We start from the raw sequence: 18,902 nt of genomic DNA, 5'->3' as shown, positions 1-18,902 counted from the left end.
CTGGAAATAATAAAACTATACTTCCTAAAATAATTCTATAATGCTCATTATTCTATAGCTTGGACACGGGTATTCGGTTATTCGGTTTACCTTTCCTGTGCTAGGAAAAAATAAGTAGTTGTGTGGACACACACACACACACACACACACACACACACACACACACACCCCTCCAGCTACCTCCCCAATCCCATCAAATTCCACTGCCTCAGGGCAAGTACTTCATGCCCGCCAGGGCCAGAATTCACATCTTCTGATTTGAGTTTTAAAGACAGAGATTTACATAGGATTACAATCTTTTTTCTTTGGTTGTGGTTGCTTCCGATTTCCATTGTCTGAATCATAGTCAGGGAATAAATTGAATCTTTTTCTAACATAGAATATATTACTCTTGAAATAGTAGGAAATGTTGATAATTGCCTTTTATTGGACTCACAAATAATTTATAAGCTGGTCCGATTTGAAAATATAGATATATCATAGTCTTTTATTTCTCCGGCCTCTTCCTTGGGGCTAGAAGCAGCCTCTAAAAATAGCTGACTGTGCAGGGATGGGCCGAGTGCTCCTCCCGGTGGCCAACGCGCAGGATTGCAGGCTCAGTAAAGGGACCCGAAGCTGCAGACGCAGCATTTGAATAATTCTTTCTCCCCTAAGTACACAGAGAATTTTGATTTATTCTTCACAGCTATATCTGCATTACAGAGCACTCCTCCCTATAAAGTCCATCAGCTTTGAGGATAAGTAAATGATCAATCCCTCATACATGTTATTATGCAGCGAACACTTCTCGGAGGTAGTAACAGCTTCTGTGGTCTACCAAATGTTAGGGAAGCTATGAATTACTTCTTTCCTTAAGAAAATACCGAGGAAAAAATACAAATTGACCTTTACATAAGCAGGGTAGCTGATTACTGAGGGGATTAACAAAATGTAAATGTGTATATGGTGAGGGAAATTGGGGTGGGGAGGAGCAGGAGAAATAGAAGGCCATGGAAATGCAATGCTTAGCTTAGCATCCTGGCTCCCCTGACAAGCTGTTGTGGGCAGCATCCTGAGGTGGCCCTACACAGGTGACAGCAACTCTGGGAAACTATATATCCCAGCCTCCCTTGCAATTGGGAGCCACATAATGAGTTCTGGCCAACGGGGTGTAGATGGAATGATACAGCACTCCAGGCCTTACCCCTACAGCATCCCTAGTGATTGTTCACACTCTGTCTCTGTGTGCACACCAATGGAAACAAAATAGTCCAAGAGGTCAGGGTCATACAAAGGCAGTGAGCTGAATCCATAGTCATCACTTAAAGGACACTTACCTAGACCAGCCTCCTGGGTCTCCTCAAACTCTAACATGAGCAAGAAATAAATATAGATGCTAAGCCATTGAGAAATGAGGGCTATTTGTTGTAAAAGCCAGCATTAATTACCCTGACTATTAAAGCAAATCAGTTCACCTCTTTGAGCCAGTTTCCACAACTATAAGTAGGGATGATGCATGAAGATTTAATGAAATAATGTATGTGGAAATATTTGGCACAGACTCAGGACTCAATAAATGCTGGTTAAAAAGCAATTTTGTCTCACATGAGCTATATTTTCATTCTGAAAGGGTATTTTCATTGTTATCACACAGGTTTCTATTGCAAGAAAAAGAAGACCCAACTCCAACTGGCAAACCAAGTGGGGGTTTTATTGGCTCTCAGAGCTAGAAATTCCAAGTGTACATAAAACCTGAGGGCTGGTTTAATCCATCCAGAAGCTCAAGGACCCAGGTTCTTTGAATGTCTCCACTGTTCTTCTGCCTGGTAAGCTTCATTCTAAAACTAACTCCCCTAATAGTCAAAGATAGCTGGCAGCTCCTGCTACTGGATGTTCCAGTCTGGCTTGAGAGCAAGAGGAAATCTCATCCCAACATTCTAATAGAGACTCCTCTGATTCTTCTTATTGGACTGGCTTAGAGCACATGCTCACCCCTGAACCAATCACTTTTTGAGGTGCAGAGCATATGCTGATGACCAGCCAATCAGGACCCATACCTGGAGCTAGGTGTGGCCTCAGCTTTCCTTAAATTACATAGGCTTGTGGGGAAAGAATGAGAGCATAGTTTTGGGGTTTTTTAAAATATATTTTATTGATTTTTTTACAGAGAGGAAGGGAGAAGGATAGAGAGAGTCAGAAACATCGATGAGAGAGAAACATCGATCAGCTGCCTCCTGCACACTCCCCACTGGGTATGTGCCCGCAACCGAGGTACATGCCCTTGACCAGAATAGAACCTGGGACCCTTGAGTCCGCAGGCCAACGCTCTATCTACTGAGCCAAACTGGTTAGGGCTTGTGGGGTTTTTTTAAAAGAATGTTTTTAAACAGGAGAAAGAGCGAGCAGGAGAAAATGAATGCTCAATAGACTACTAAAAGTGTGTGCTACAATTGGTATGATTATTTTTCCAAAAAGCAATTAACAAGTTGCAGGGATAGCTGATAAATGTTATTTTGTGATCACTCAAAATAACCACCCACCTTTCAGAAATCTGCACGTTAACTGGACATGATAGTTTTCAATTTCCTAACCTCTAACAATGAGTTTCCTAAAATATCTTCAGATATTGACTTCTTGAAATATACTCAGATATTGACTTCCTGTCTCTCTTGACAGTACAGTGTTAAAAAAGCCTCTTAAGAATAATTTAGTTTCTTGCTCTTCTGCTTTCTTTTCCCCTGTTTATTTCTTTGTATTTCCCTTTGATTTTGTGCAAGTGTTTTAGGATCTGGTAGTGACTGTTCTTTTCATTCACTCTTCATATGCCTAAAGTAAATCATAAAATAATGCAACTGATTTTTAAATGGGCTGCTTAAATATCTAAATGAGAGTTGCTCTCCTGAGCATTCACCTAGAGAGGTGGTATTCATGTTCCAAGGTAACTAACTGTCACTCAAATTGTATTAATTGCACCTCGGTTTTAACCAAAAAAGTACAGTGGCTTGATTGACCACATTATGCATCTGATTTGATCCCCAAACCACTGTAAGGCTTAAAAAAATTGAATCTATACTCCAAAGCAAAGATTTGTCTTTTTAAATAACATATCGTGGGATCTGAAGACAATTGTCAATGGAGAATTCCAAAAAGATATTTTGAATAAATGGTAAAGGGTGAGCACTCAGGAGGCACCTGAGTTTTACATTGTGTAGTGGAAGAAGAGAGGATCCCAGGGATTTATACTCTTTTTCTACAACCAAGGTGATCTGATTACCGCTCTCATGCAGTCACCCTGCAGCTGAATCCCCCAGACTGCACGCTAAATCGGAACACAGTGCTCCCTCCAGGCCTTGAGCCACCCGTGTGTGCTGCTGTGACCTCTTTGGGGCTGCTTTCCTGTCCACGGGCCCTGTACTCCTGCAGGGCTAAAGCTCACTCTGCTCCCTGGAGATGCCAGGACCCCTCCGGAAGCTGGGGTTCAGCTCATGCCCTCGCCTGTCCTGAAGTGCCCTTCTCCCTGCCTTCATGTCATACTTCCACACCTCACACATGACCCAGCCACCTGTCATCTCCTCCAAGGAGTGTTCCTAACCCTTCTCCTCCACAAGAGGAAGGACTCTGTTGCTCTTTCTTTTATCTTGGAGCTTAAAAAAAAAAAAAAAAAAAAAAAAAAAGTCTATTATAGCACTTCCTTGTTCTCTTGAAATATTTTTATTTATTTCTCATGCTTGGCCTGGGAGAGACTGCCACAGACCCATTCTTCACCCTGGCCCTGCATTTCTCTGTGTGGTGGGGAGTTGGACCCCTGCAGGCTGCATGACCCAGGCTCCTGCGTCAGCCTGCTCTGCCTGGGTTTAGCCAATGGGAGGCACAGAGAGGGGATTGAAGGGTGGGAGGAGGGGAGAAGCCAGGGTATTTCCTCCTTTCTCTAGAGCAGTGGTTCTCAACCTCTGGCCCTTTAAATACAGTTCCTCATGTTGTGACCCAACCATAAAATTATTTTCGTTGCTACTTCATAACTGCAATGTTGCTACTGTTATGAATCGTAATGTAAATATCTGGTATGCAGGATGGTCTTAGGCCACCCCGGTGAAAGGGTCCTTCGACCGCCAAAGGGGTCGTGACCCACAGGTTGAGAACCGCTGGTCTAGAGCTTCAGGAGTATATGTGCCAGTGGCTGTTTCTCTCTCTCTCTCTCTCTCTCTCTCTCTCTCTCTCTCTCTCTCTCTCTCTTTCTAGTTTCCTCTGAGTAATTCCAGCTCCCAGGTCCTGCTAAGATCCCCTCCTCTTTCTCCCTCCAGTCTAGTGGCTCCCAGCTGTTGCTAATCTCTGGGTTTCTTGACAGTCCCCACTTTGGTCGCTTAGCTCTGTCATCCCAGGTATTGCCAGTTTTTTGTATTAAATTCCCTCTGTTTTCAAATGCTTAGAGTTCTGCTTCTCTCATTGGACCCTGACTGATACATCAGCTCACCTCCCCATCCAGCAGTTGAAAATGGTTGGATAAACCACCATAGTTACTGCTCATACATAGATTTTTTTTATTATTATTATTCCCACTTTCTAAGACACTTTCATGGCACTTCCTACCAATATCTTTTTACTTCTATGGCCAAAAGATGTATTTTTTTGAGCCCTATCCACTTATTTTTAGCTGGATTCCCAACCCCAAACCCCTTGTTCAAGCTGACCTACACTCGGGTCCAGCATGGCATCCACGTCCCTGACAGATGGTGAGGACATTGTGTATGGAGTGAGATCATCAAGCTTAGAACAGTTACAGAATCCAAAAATCGAGGGTGTTGGCCAGGACCCATAGCACAATTGTGAAGGATTCATTATCTTTCCACTCTTCAGGTTTGATATGTGACTTAAGCCAGAGCCAGGCCAATTTACAGCTATTCCCGGAGCCCAGTGCAATTTGCAGATAAAAGGAAGATTCACATTCCTGGCCAAAGTGGAAGATCTGAGTATCAGCCTGGCTGCCGAAATGTTCCCCTGTGCATGAGACCTGCACACGGCGGATGGTCTCCTCAGTGCTGCCCAGAGAGCATTATTTTATTTCCATGGTCTGGAGGCCAAATGAACCCATTTGGAAGGGACTTGGAATGGCGAGGTTAAAGCGGCTGCTACAGTGAAGAGGATAGTGCAGCCCACCTTTCTGCCACTTCCTGCCCCTCACATCTCTCCTTACCCCTCAGGGGCTTGGCTATAACTCAGGCTGTTTAGAAGCTTAGCACTAAAGTGAGAAAAGGAAAACAGTACAGCATAATGAAACCTCACCTGAAAGGTAGCACATTTATTGAGGAAGCATTTATTGAAGGCCTAGCACTGAGTTAAATATAGAAGATAAGGATGAGTCAGAACAAATCCTGCCCTCAAAGTCCCCACTGTCTACTTGTTGGGGACAAACACTGGGACAGAGGGACAATGGCAGGTTGATGGGCTGAACCAGTTGGAGTATAAAATGAGTTTATGCACAAAAAGTTCTTGTCCGGTGCAAGGTAAGCCAAGGACACCGGTGTTGTCATGATGGGCACCCTGGTAGCAGTAGGGAGGCTCCTCCAATATATTTGTGGGCCCTAGACATTGTAGGGAGAAGCCAGGGCTGTAAAGGAAGACATGGTTAATGCCACATGGTGACTCCAGCTGCCAGACAGCCTGCTGCATGGACACCTGGGAAGCCCTTTTGGAAGATCCTCAGAAATCCCAGGGGCAGTGATGAGTTTGTAGAAGACTCAGAGATGTTATCACATGGATGGAAACAGGACCAGTAGTGTAGTCCAGTTGGGTTATGAGATGAATGATGAGGGAACTGAGGGGACAAAGATTGAGTAAATCACCCTGCCTGTGGTCATTAGGAAAGGCTTGATGCCAGCATCACCTGCACTAGCTCTGGAAGGTTAAGGGGGAATGGACAGGTGGGTGGCAGGTGTGCCAGGGACAGAATTCCAGGCAGAGGAAATGGGATAAGCAAATATCCAGAGGAAAGAAATAGCACTGTGAGCCCAGGAATGATGAAACATGGTACAGCAGCTGGCTGAGTGACAGGACCTGAGGCTGTAGACGATCCACAGGGACAAGTCATTACTTTTTCCCACATTCCATTGGCCAGAACCTAGTCATACCCAAATCTAATTGCAAGGGAGGTTGGGAAATAGTCTTCTCATATACCCAAGAAAAGAAAAATGAACTGGTATTTGGTGAATACAAGCATTTTTTCTGTGCATCTTATCTCCCTTAATAAAATAACCTCCATACCCCCCAACATGTGAGGAGAGGAAGCTGTGTCTCAGACATCTGAGTGTTCTATGCCCTTTCCTCCAGACTCCTCAGCCCTGGGAAGTCTCTCATTGACCAATGCTGCAGCCAGTGACTGCAGAGGACACTGTTTTCACTACACCAGAGCTGAAGTTAAATATCTAAATAGGCCACATTTTACCAAAGATTGGAGGAACAATATATGTGGAGTAAACAGAGTTGTTAATTTGCATTTTTTTAAATGGAGTTTATATATATTTAGCTTGAGTTTTCTATAGGGCCACCTGCCAGCCATACTTCTGTCCTACAGTGATATGTCAGAGGTCATCTGACCCCTACCACCCAGAAATGATGACACATGGTTCTTAAGTCCAGAAAACATAAGCATGGCATTTAAGAGGGAACAGTTGGAGACAGAAGGAGGTGTGTACATGGGTGGAGGGGAGAGCTATCCCTCCCTAACTCCTCACAAGGAAAGCAATTCTAACTCTTTGATAAAGCTCCCAAATACATAAGAAATCAGCTACCCAAATTATGATTCACAATCACATACCAATTGACCTATAGATTCTGTGAAGAGACCTATCACTCCTATATCCTTGTACTCTAAACTCCAAGTATTGCAGTCATGTGTTATTACTATGCCTTGACATCCAGACCCAAAAAGACAAGACCCAAAGAGAGAGTGGCAGGAGGGGGGAGGTGTCCCAGCTTGAATATTTCATCCAAGGACCCACTGTTCTGGATGATGGGAAATGGGAGTGGCTGATATTGGGAATGATTCCCTACTTCCAGCAAAACCCAGCTCCTTCCCACAGAGGAGTGGTCTTCCTTTGATCTCAACAAGGAAAGCAGATCAGAAAACATCATAATACTTCACCTGAGTGCTTCATCCATAATGTAACTGGCATCAGTAGAGGCAGACAGTTTCCTTTCAAGAACCTAAAGGGTTGCTACATCCAAGCACAGCACCTGGCACAAAGTAGGTCCTCAGATTGTTGATAACAGGCCACTAACAGGAAGCAACTTGCCTTGGTCATGCTTGCTTAGTGTCCTTCCAGAAAGCTCTTACTACACATTATTAAGATGATTACTCAGATAAGCACGAAATTTTGATGTGAGCTTCCTTCAAGGCAAAAGATAAGCAAGCTGGATATAGTTTTCACAAACTGGGTGAAAAGGAAGCAGACCCTTTCTTGAACCCACATAATTTTACCCTTAAGTAATTTATCTTTAAATGATTGTGTACCTTGAAGTAATCATCCCATATTTCTGCACTGTTTATCCATCCCTTCCTATCTTCCCATCAGTCCTGCCCTCTACATGGCTAGTATCTTCACTCTTAGCCATCCTAGTTCACTTGGCTTTGCATTGTCCACTCCCTCAAGTCCTTCTGGGAACAGAATAAAGTGGAGGAAGGAAGACTAGATTGGGGTAGGGCAGAGTCCAAGTGGAGAATAAGCTATACTCTGCATGGTCAGGGGATTTGCCTTGACCTTCCTGAGCCTCATGTTCTTCACTTCTCAAGTAGGGATAACATCTCTTATCTCACCACATTGTCACGAGGAATCCAAGGAAATATATGTAACCTGTGTAGCTCATTACACAATAGGCTCTCAATAAATCTAACTTCCTGTACTCTTTCCTTCTCTCCCTTTTGAAAGTAGTCAGGATATAAATTGTACATAAATAAATTACATGTTACACTGGAAATCCTCAGAAATGATTAATGTAACCAATAATAATTTTAATATTAATAATAGGTTACTCCAGCAGCACCATCCTAATTCTGACAATCAATCTACCTGCTCCAGCTTTGTCATCAGATAATATATAACGCTTAAAGTTTATGCTGGAAAGAGGAGAGTGCATGTGATTTCCCATTTTCAGATATTTTTAAAATCCTCTTTTACATCACTCTACTCTGCTACAAACCATTACTTATGGTGCAGAGTGTAAGCAATATGTTTGCCGAGAAATGAAAGTCTGAGACGTGAATGGAAACACTGAAAAGCTACAAGCAGTATCTGAGTCTGAAAGTAAGGTTTGGAAGCACCGAGAATATGCTGGAAATGCTGATTTCTACTGCTCAGTATGCCAAGGAATGGAAGGAGCCTTCCTGGAGAGTGTGCCACATCATCCCCCAAGACCAGGAGAAACACACTGAGGCTAGGGGCTTGAAAGACAGAAATGACTAGAATATTTTGAGCCTAACTTCAGTCCAGGTATCTGCTAAGCTTTCTCCCTGACTTCATTCAAAATTGAGTTTGGGAAAACACATCCTTGCAAGGACCCTTCATGCTCTCGGATTCTGTGAGTTGATTATTCCGCATTCCTCTACGATTTAAATGGAAGCAACCAGAGGGTTGTGAGGGTTGGCTCTGGAGCCAGACTGGGGTATGGCATGTCTGCTCTTCCACCTGCTAACTGTGTTACCCAGAATCCATGACTTACCTCATGTGTACCTCAGTTTCCTCTCCTGGAAAATGAGGATCAAAATAAGGACTAACTAAGGTGATGTTTGCAAGGTCTGGGGCTCTGTTCCTGGCAGGCATTACACACTCAGTTGGGCATTTCTGGGTCCATGATTAAGTGCAGATCAGAGAGAGGCATCCTGGCCTGGACTAGCAGCCAGCCACCAAAGCACCTTGTGGATTTATAGGATCCCATACTTCTTTCATGAGTCGAATTACTTATTCCTAAGTATAATGAGCTCTCCCTACACTGAGGTCAACCTCCAAATTTCACATCCTAAACCCTCCCCACCATGTCTGTACTTTTCATCTGCCTCATCTGCCCTGCCCTCTCCCCATGGAAGCATGCATGAGTTCTCCTTATATCAAACTAGATGCAAGCACCTGCTACTATGGGACCGGGGCTTACAGCAAATGGGGATCATTATGGGGAAATAAAACACTACTACTTCATTTGTACATCCAAGTGGAGCATGTGGGTTTTGACTCCGACACAGCCACTGTTAATGGAAGGGGAGAGGCAAAGGGAGAGAGGAACTGAATGTTTGGTGCCCGTTTAATGCTAAAAACTATAGAAATTGTCACACACCTTAATCCCTAAGCCAACACAGCAAACCCTCTTACCTAGATTTACAGATGAGGAACATACTCTCAGAGGTGGTTGTTGGCATTCCCAAGGCAAACAGCTAGTGAGGAAACTGAAGTTAGCACCTAGAGGATCATCCTATCTAATAAAAGAGTAATATGCAAATTAATCATCACTCCACAACAAAGGTGGTGGTGCCCATAGTGGCTTGGCAGGACACTGGCAGCATCACCCCAGCAATGTGAGCCCAGCAGGCAAGCATGGCCCACAGGCAGCACCCAGCAGGGCCTGCTGGGCAGTCACCGTGGGGACCGGGGAGCAGGCAAGTGGGGCCGCAGGCAGCACACAGCAGGGCCTGCTTGCCCATCCCCATGGTGTGGAGCAGGCAGGCCCTGCAGAGAGCAGAGAACCATGGGGAGTGGGCCCAAGCCATCAGTAGCACATCCCCTGAGGGCTCCCGAATTGGAGAGGGTGCAGGTCAGGCTGAGGAACCTCCCCCTCCGCCCTCCCCGCCCCCCGCATGAATTTTGTGCACAGGGCCTCTAGTAAGGTCATAACAGGGAATCCTATAGAGTTCTAAGAGTCACAGTTCTTAAGTCTACTTTGCAAACCCCTCACCCCCTAAGAGCTAACCAATAAGTAGTGCCTGCTCCATCCTATGACCTACCATTGTAAGTTTTCCCAAACCAAACTGAAAAGCACAGAGCTCCCAGTCCCCCCTGGTCCAGCTCCCTCTGCATTTGTAGGTTGGTCAGAAGCCACCAGGGGGAGCCCTTGCATTAAGAGCAAAGGGGATTTGATAGCCAGTTATCAGCTGGGGCTGGGAGTAGGGCTCTGTGTTCTCTCCAGAGCTTCTGCAGAGGATTCCTCATTGTATTGCTTGCTGATGTATACAAGACATCCTTGCCTTTGACTGGAGTGAGGATGGGGTGTGCAGAAAGTGACAGGGCGCCTTTGGCCTGCCCCTCGTTTAGCTTGGAGGAGTGGACCCCACTCTGATTATGAGCAGAGCCCACAGGCGGCATGGATCCAATTGTGAGTCATGAAGTCAGTGTGGTGGGGTGTGCTGGCCATGGAATTTTTAAATGAAATGCCACATCATGGCTCAGAAAAGGAGAGAAGCTGTCAGTGTGACCACACCCAAAGTTAGAGTGATTACATTTTGAGAAATTTTTATTTTAGTATGTGTATATGTGTGTCTGTCCTGAGTCATGATGTAAAGGCTCTATCTTGCTGTGAGTCATTAATTATTCAAATACACTGACCTAAAAAGCTAATTTAAAATCCAGATTCCCAGACCCTAGACCAGAACTGATTCGTGTTGAAGCCTGTATTCTCAATAGATTCGCTGGCAGCTGTGATGATGAGCAGGTATGGGGACCACCTGTTAGAGGAAACGGGCACACGCTGTGCCAGCTCCTCACCTGCCATCACCTCCTCGCCCTTGCACGGGCAGGAGAAGCTTTGTCAGCAGCTTGGCCCTAACAAAGTATGAAAAGTCCCACATGGGCGGGGGCAGCCCATGGCAGGCAGTAGACACAGCAATGGTTCCACGCTGTGCCAGCTCACAACGCCCAGGACCGGGGTGAGCTCTGGGAGACCTGGGAGCTGAGGGTTGGGTTTCCAGCACCAGCTCTGTCAGAACAAACAAAAGCAAAAACAAAATCACTTTAGAGTCAGCCAGACATGGGTTCAAATCCTGATGCTTCTATCTTCTACCTGTGTGACCAGGGGCGGGTTATAAGGTCTCTCTGAGCCTCGGTTCCCTCATCTTTTAAAGTGGGATCATAGCCCTTCCAGGGCTATGGTCAGATGGAAGTATGACAATGTACCCCAACGCTTAGATAGCACCTGGCCAAAAACAGATGCTCCATTATGGCCGCTGCCCCTCTGGCCTCCAGGAAATCGCCCTGGGGTTTAGGCACGCTCTGTCCCCTTTGTAGTCATCCAATGGGAGGGGATAGGCCAAGGCTGTCACTGATGGCGATCACATTGTCCAGCTGAGTGTTATGTACCAACAAGAGCCCTGCGCCCCATTCCGCACTGACTTCCCCGCCTGGGCACAGTGAACTCCCCGGAGAGTCCCTGCTGGGGAGCAGTGGGCAGAGAGCCTCTTGCCCACAAGGCCAGGACAGGGGGTCTCTCTCTCCCCGCTGCAGGCGCCTAGTCTTGGGAAGCTGGGCCATGGATTGCCCGGCCAACGAAGAGATTGCTCCGGCCCCAGCCCCGGGAGAGGGAGGAGCCGCCGCCCAGGTGGGGCAGGTGCAGAGCCGGGACTCAGGTGTGTCCCGGGACAATGATTGCTCCCTGGCCGGCGCAGGCGCCGCAAAGGGTTCCCTGGGCCCCAGGATCCAGCTCTGGGAAGCTGGGTTTGTGTCCCAGACTCTGCCGCGGAGGAAAGCCATGGACGGGGTAAGGCGTGGGGCTCGGTTGTCGCCCTCTCTGTGTCGGTCTCACCGGGTCTAGTCCCTCCCAACGGAGAGCCGCGGGGAAAGGCGTCCCCCCTCCCCCTCCTCCGGGAGAGGAGCTGACACCTCCTGCGTCTGTGCAGCGCCGCTCCTGCCGGTCTTGCTCCCGGGAAAGTGGGACTGAAGCAGGTTGTACTGTGTCCTGTGCCACCTCGGAGGGTGGAGGGCAAGGGGACAAGAGTTCCTGGGGACGGTGGTGTGAGGGACCCCAGCGGGCATCCCGCCGGCTAGGTTTCCAACTGGTTCCCCAGCCTGGTCTGGGAGCCTGCTGGCTTCTCTCGGTTTGTGTTTGCCCTTGTGGCCTGTGTCTCCTCCTGGTGGTGCGTGGGCGCCCTGGGCAGAGGGTAGAGGGCAGAAGGCAGGAGGCAGGACTGCCATGCTTATGGCTTTTCAGTGCACTTTCGCTGTGTGTCCTCAGGCAAGGGAGTAGATCCTCCTGCGCCCTAGGGTTCCTGCTGCTGAGTAGGATTGCGGGCAGTTTTCATTCAAGGTCTTTTCGTATAACTTATCCCTGGTTTATATCCATTAGCCTTCCGTGAAATGTGCTGTTTACAACTAAGTTGTTCGGTTTACAGTTAAGTGAGGACTTAGTGTAGGACTAGTGAGTTATAGTTTGTGAGATTATCCAAGGTGCTTTCTATGGGGAAGTGCCCAGCACAAAGCGGGGGCGGGGGGGGGGGGGGGGGGAGTCCCTTCTTCCGTGCAGCGCGCTGCTTGCATAGTTGGAGAATTCTTTCGCCTGACTGGCCACATGTTCTGACTGGCCACATGTTGCTTTTTCCTTCTTCAGTTTTCCACCTCTTCTATTTCTCTCTTCAATAAATCAGTTTCTTTCTGGGATGGGGGTGGGTGGGTCAGAAGTGTGTTTTGCTTCCATATCCTCTTTATCAGGCATTTGGGATGAAGCTGTTTTCTGCTGTGAATCATGCATCTTCCCTCAGAGGCTTGGCTTCAAATGGAGACAGGGCCCTTTCAGTGCTGCCCCTGTGTCCCAGGGCGTGGGACTCTCTCTCTGTGGCCGATCACTCCAGTGCAACCAGCCGAGCTTTGGAAAAGAGTGAGAAAGGGCAAGCTGCTTTCATCTTCCCTCCTCCAAATCCCCTTCTCCCCTAATTTCCCCCTACCCTCCCCCCGCCCCCCCCACACACACACACTTGCAGTTTAGCAACCTTCATAAAGCTCCTCCTTCATGGAAAAATGTGAAACTGAATAAATAGGTTTGGTGTGGTTGTAGGAAAAAGAAACGGACATATAGTTTGCCCTTTCTGATGTTCCAGGAGGTGCACTGGCATCCACTATTTCAGTTCATCTGCATGGCAACACAGCGAGGTCAATGCCATTTGCATTTGCCCTGTTTTGTTTGTTTGTTTGTTGTTTTGAGCGAGAGAGGAAACTGGCGGTCAGAAGGTTATCACTTGCTCAATATCACACAGCTGGCCAGTAGCAGGGCTGGAGCGTGACCTTAGATCTGTCAATGACAAATACTGAGTCTCAGTTATAAGCCAGGCATCACTAGCAAGGATTACAATAGCAAAGCAGGTAGAATGTTAGGCAATTTAGAGAAAAATGTACAAAAGGGCATGTTAGCTAATAACATTTTTATGGACTAAGCTAATGTGGTTCTGCAACTTTTTCTGCTCAGAGAAAGGGAAAAATGATCGAAAGAGAAATATGGGTTATTTCTCATTTTAAAAGGAGGATTTTGTTTTATTTTTTTTAACTCAGCAGGGAAGGGCTTAAGGATAGAGAGGCAGTGGGAGAGGCTGCTGTTTTAAGAAAGGCATGGCTGTGAGGTGACTTTAGAGCAGACACGTGAAGGAGTGAAAGAGTTGACTATGTGGATATCTTAGGGAAGGACTTTCTACAGAGAGATTTAAGCACATGTAAAGGCTCAGAACAGAAGCTTGCCTGGTGTGTTCAAGGAGCAATAAAATGGCCAGAAAGGCCGCAACGGAGAGAGTGGTGGGAGGCAGTATCAGCCGGGTAGGGCCCTGGAGACCACTGCAGGAACTTCACATTCCTCCCTGAGTGAGATGGAGAGCACCTGAGTGTTGTGAGTAGCACGTGGAGATCCAATTTATATTTTAAAAGGATCATCTGGCTGCTGTTGTGAAAACAAATGATGAGAGAGAGCAAGGCTAGAAGCTGTCTGACCGGGTAGGAGGCTGTTGTCGAAATCTAAGCAGGTGGGCATGGTGGCTCAGAACAGAGTCTCTTGGCAGTGAAGGTGGCTAGAAATGGTCATATTCTGGTCAGAAAAGGTAGAGCCAACAGTATTTACTGATTCCTGGGACAAAAATAATGTGAAAGAAAGGGACTTGCAGGTGCAAAGCCTGGGCACCTGGAAGAATTGACATTTAATGAGATGATTTAAGATAGAACAGGTTTGCTCAGCCGGCATGGCTCAGTGGTTGAGCATTGACCTATGAATAAGGAGGTCATGGTTTGATTCCTGGTCAGGGCATATGGGTTGTGGGTTCGATCCCCATTGACTAGACAGCTAGTCAATGATTCTCATCATTGATGTTTCTCTCTCTCTCCCCACTCCTTTCCTCTTTTTTTAAATCCTCAAATGCTTTCTTTTATTAGATAATCCCTTCCTCTTTGAAATCAATAAAAATATATTAAAAAAAGAAAAAGATGGAACAGATTTGCAGAAAGATCAGGAGTCAGCTGTATTCACAGTAAGTTGGAAGGTGAGGGTCCAAGTAGGCAGTTGGATATTTGGGTTTATAGTTCAAGGAGAGGCCCAGGCAGGAGGTATGATTAAGATACTGGATTATCATCATCTAGCATGATGTTGGGTGCACCCGAGTGTTTAGTATATGGGAGAGTAGAGTGCCCTGGGATTAAGATCAGACTGTCAGGGGCGAGGCTTCCTGTGAGTTCCAAGGCATTTCTGAGAAGAGAAAAAGGGAAGATCATCAGTCACAATTCCAAAAGACTGGCCACCTCCCTTTCGTTTGTGCACAGAGACTGGGCTGCCCTGGACTGTGTTGTTTAGTCCCTGATGGTGAAACACTAAGTGGCCTGTACACCTGCAGGGCTGACTCCAGCACTGACCCATTGTTAGCTTCCCATGGAGTCATGCTCTACTCCTCCAGACTGTGTGCCCACCATCTCCACAGGAGCACTGGTTCTAACAGGTGAAATTGGTCATGTCACTCCCCTGCTGTACCCACTTCAGTTGTCCCCCATTGCCTTTGGGCTACAGCCCAGCCCTTTCACCTGGCTGACAAGGCCAAGGTGCTCTGGTACTTGCCCTATGTGTTCCCACTCCAGCCCCCTGGCCTCACATCGCTTGTGTTCCAGTCTGTTATTGCTGCATGCACACTCTCTTTCTCTGGAGTGCTTAGTTTCACTTCATTTAAGACTCAGTTAAGATATCACCTCCCTGGGAAGTCTTCCCTAGCCCCTTGGTCATAATGGGTCTTCCTTAACCTTGCATGACTCCAGCCCTTTGAAAGGACCAAGGTCTGGACTGTGAGATCCCGGAGAGAAAGGACTCGGCTTTGCTCACACAGGCAGGACATACTGGTGCTTAAATGCATGGACTGAGGCAGCTGGACTGATTTCATTTTCTGGATTTGCCATTTACTAGCTGTACAGCTTTGAGAAATTTGCTTCATCTCTTTATGCACAGTTACCTCATTTGTAAAGACAGATCATAATATTCACCTCTTAGCCATCAACTGAATTTTTACACAAAGAGCTTAGAATAGCTCAATGAGCTCAAAAGGTAGACTACATACTAAAATCACAATAAGTTATAGTAATAATAAATGGACTGTTATGGGTTGAACTGGGTCCCCTCCCACCAAATCCATATGTTGAAGTCCTAACCCAGCGGTTCTCAACCTTTAGGTCGCGACCCCTTTGGCAGTCGAACGACCCTTTCACAGGGGTCGCCTAAGACCATCCTGTATATCAGATATTTACGATTCATAACAGTAGCAACATTACAGTTATGAAGTAGCAACGAAAATAATTTTATGGTTGGGTCACAACATGAGGAACTGTATTTAAAGGGCCAGAAGGGGGAGGAAACCAAGATGGTGGCATAGGTTAACGCTGGAGATTGCTGCCTCGAACAACCAATCAAAAATACATCTAAAAGACGGAACAGACATCATCCAGAACCACAGGAAGGCTGGCTGAGTGGAAGTCCTATAACTAGGAGGAAAGAGAATATCATACCCAGACTCAGAGGAGGCGCAGTGCTGAAGTGAAATACTCGGGTGCGGAGTGCGCGCGGAGCGGGCTGGCAGCGGAGGGCGGGGTTGTTGTTTTCAATCGGGAGGGAGTTTCAGACTCTGAGCTCCAGATCCGGGCGAGTCTCTAGGGACCCAGACTCAAACGGGAGAAGCGGGACTGTCTGGCTTCGGTCGGAACTCAAAAGGCAGCTTTCTCTCCGAGATTTGCAGCAGTTGCTGGGACTCTGTGAGGCAGAGCCCCTAGGGACAGAACTGAGAGCAGCCATAACTGCTCGCTCTGCCCGCCCTGTAGATCCCTGGGACCCGTCCTGCCCAAGCCCTGCGCAGAGCCATTTGCCGAATAGCCTCAGGCAAAACACTAGATTAGCACTGCCCTAGAGATCCAGCACAGAAGCTCTCCCACTGCAGACACAGCTGACTCTCATAGCCAGTTAGCCTGGAGGTCAAATCACCCCCGGTATTGCTGACAACAATCAAGGCTTAACTGCAAGACTGCGCACAAAGACCACTAGGGGTTGCACCAAGAAAAGATAAAAAAATACGGAGACAAAGAAACAGGACGCAAATGTCAGAAATGGAAGTTATAGAGCTCAAAACCACACTTTTAAGGTCTCTCAAGAAGTGTCTAGAAGCTGCCGATAAACTTAGTAAGGCCCTCGAAAAGACTGGTGAGACCGCCAATAAATGTAGTGAGATCCTCAAGAAATCTAATGAGACCCTCGATGTTGTGATAAAGAACCAACTAGAAATTAAGCATACACTGACTGAAATAAAGAATATTATACAGACACCCAACAGCAGACCAGAGGAGCGCAAGAATCAAGTCAAAGATTCAAAATGCAAAGAAGCAAAAAACACCCAACTGGAAAAGCAAAATGAAAAAAGAATACAAAAATACAAAGATAGTGTAAGGAGCCTCTGGGACAGCTTCAAGCGTACCAACATCAGAATTACAGGGGTGCCAGAAGATGAGAGAGAGCAAGATATTGAAAACCTATTTGAAGAAATAATGACAGAAAACTTCCCCCACCTGGTGAAAGAAATAGACTTACAGGTCCAGGAAGCGCAGAGAACCCCAAACAAAAGGAATCCAAAGAGGACCACACCAAGACACATCATAATTAAAATGCCAAGAGCAAAAGACAAAGAGAGAATCTTAAAAGCAGCAAGAGAAAGAAACTCAGTTACCTACAAGGGAATACCCATACGACTGTCAGCTGATTTCTCAACAGAAACTTTGCAGGCCAGAAGGGAGTGGCAAGAAATATTCAAAGTGATGAATACCAAGAACCTACAACCAAGATTACTTTATCCAGCAAAGCTATCATTCAGAACTGAGGGTCAGATAAAGAGCTTCACAGATAAGGAAAAGCTAAAGGAGTTCATCACCACCAAGCCAGTATTATATGAAATGCTGAAAGGTATCCTTTAAGAAGAGGAAGAAGAAGAAAAAGGTAAAGATACAAATTATGAACAACAAACATGCATCTATCAACAAGTGAATCTAAGAATCAAGTGAACAAATAATCTGGTGATCATAATAGAATCAGGGACATAGAAAGGGAATGGACTGACTATTCTTGGGGGGGAAAGGGGTGTGGGAGATGCGGGAAGAGACTGGACAGAAATCGTGCACCTATGGATGAGGACAGTGGGTGGGGAGTGAGGGCGGAGGGTGGGGCAGGAATTGGGAGGAGGGGAGTTATGGGGGGGGGGGGAAGAGGAACAAATGTAATAATCTGAACAATAAAGATTTAATTAATAAAAAAAATAATAAAAAAATAAAAATAAATAAATAAAGGGCCAGAAGGTTGAGAACCACTGTCCTGACCCCTGTTACTCCGAAGATGGCCTTCTTTGCAGATTGCATCTTTACAGAGGTACTCGAGTAAAAGTGAGGTCATTAGGGAAGACCTAACCCAATGTGACAGTGTCCTTATGCAAAGGAGGACATAGAGATACACATAGAGGGGAGGCAATGTGAAGGTGCAGGGAGAGCCCCTGTGAACATGAAGACAGTCATCCACACCCAGGGAGAGAGGCCTGGAGAAGAGGCTCCCTCAGCCCTTTGGAGGAACCAATGTTGATCTGGGACCTCCAGCCTCTAGAACTGTGAGACTAAAAATATCTGTTGTTTAAGCCACAGCATCAGGGGTACCTTGTACGGCAGGCCTGGCAACGTCAGGCTTGGAACTTATCAGCAAATTAATTAAGAGAATTAATGCAAATACTCAGGGCAGTGCCCTTCCCCCATCAACCTGGGAGGTACCTCTTTTGTACCACGTTGTTATTTTGACCTCGCCACAACGACAGGTGTGTTTAGCTCTTTAGAGAAGAAATCAGAGAGGTGTTTATTACCGGGTAGCGTGGAAAACACACAAGGGATGGAAATAATCTTAGGACCAGGGTCAGTATTTATTTCTCCCTGATCATGGACTCTTGGATTGGGTTTTACTCACCTGTAAAAATCTAAATTAGCAAATTCTTGAGATGATTTTTAAAGATTAGTTCAAACCTTTGGTTAGGACATGCTAAAAACAGAGGAGTTACAGATAATATGCTTCATAAATAATAAGCAATTTTGGATCACAATACTGGAAAAATTTAAAGTTTTACTTCTTACTCTGCAATATTATTATTACTGATTTTATCTTCTGCATAGATGAGGCACAGTCAGGATCCAAACACAGACATGTCTGACTCAGGAGTCCCCATTCTTTTTTTTCTTTTTTTTTAATTTATTGATTTTTTACAGAGAGGAAGGGAGAGAGATAGAGAGTTAGAAACATAGATCAGCTGCCTCCTGCACATCCCCCACTGGGGAAGTGCCCGAAACCCAGGTACATGCCCTTGACCGGAATTGAACCTGGGACCTTTCAGTCTGCAGGCCGATGCTCTATCCACTGAGCCAAACCGGTTTCGG

At 46.2% G+C, this 18,902-nt stretch overlaps 1 protein-coding gene across 1 annotated transcript in view; it reads left to right on the top strand.

The window, feature by feature from the left end:
• The first annotated feature begins 11,481 nt into the window (after window positions 1-11,481).
• The window catches only part of FYB2 (FYN binding protein 2), a 99,612-nt gene continuing 92,191 nt past the window's right edge, over window positions 11,482-18,902 (top strand). The window contains exon 1 of the mRNA XM_036348450.1: window positions 11,482-11,709. Coding sequence (XP_036204343.1) covers window positions 11,482-11,709 — 228 coding nt within the window. The remainder of the gene's footprint in view (window positions 11,710-18,902) is intronic.

The sequence above is a fragment of the Myotis myotis genome, unplaced genomic scaffold (genome assembly GCF_014108235.1).
Source record: "Myotis myotis isolate mMyoMyo1 unplaced genomic scaffold, mMyoMyo1.p scaffold_m19_p_2, whole genome shotgun sequence".
Classification (NCBI taxonomy): Eukaryota; Metazoa; Chordata; class Mammalia; order Chiroptera; family Vespertilionidae; genus Myotis; species Myotis myotis.
This window is presented reverse-complemented; position numbering and strand designations above follow the sequence as displayed.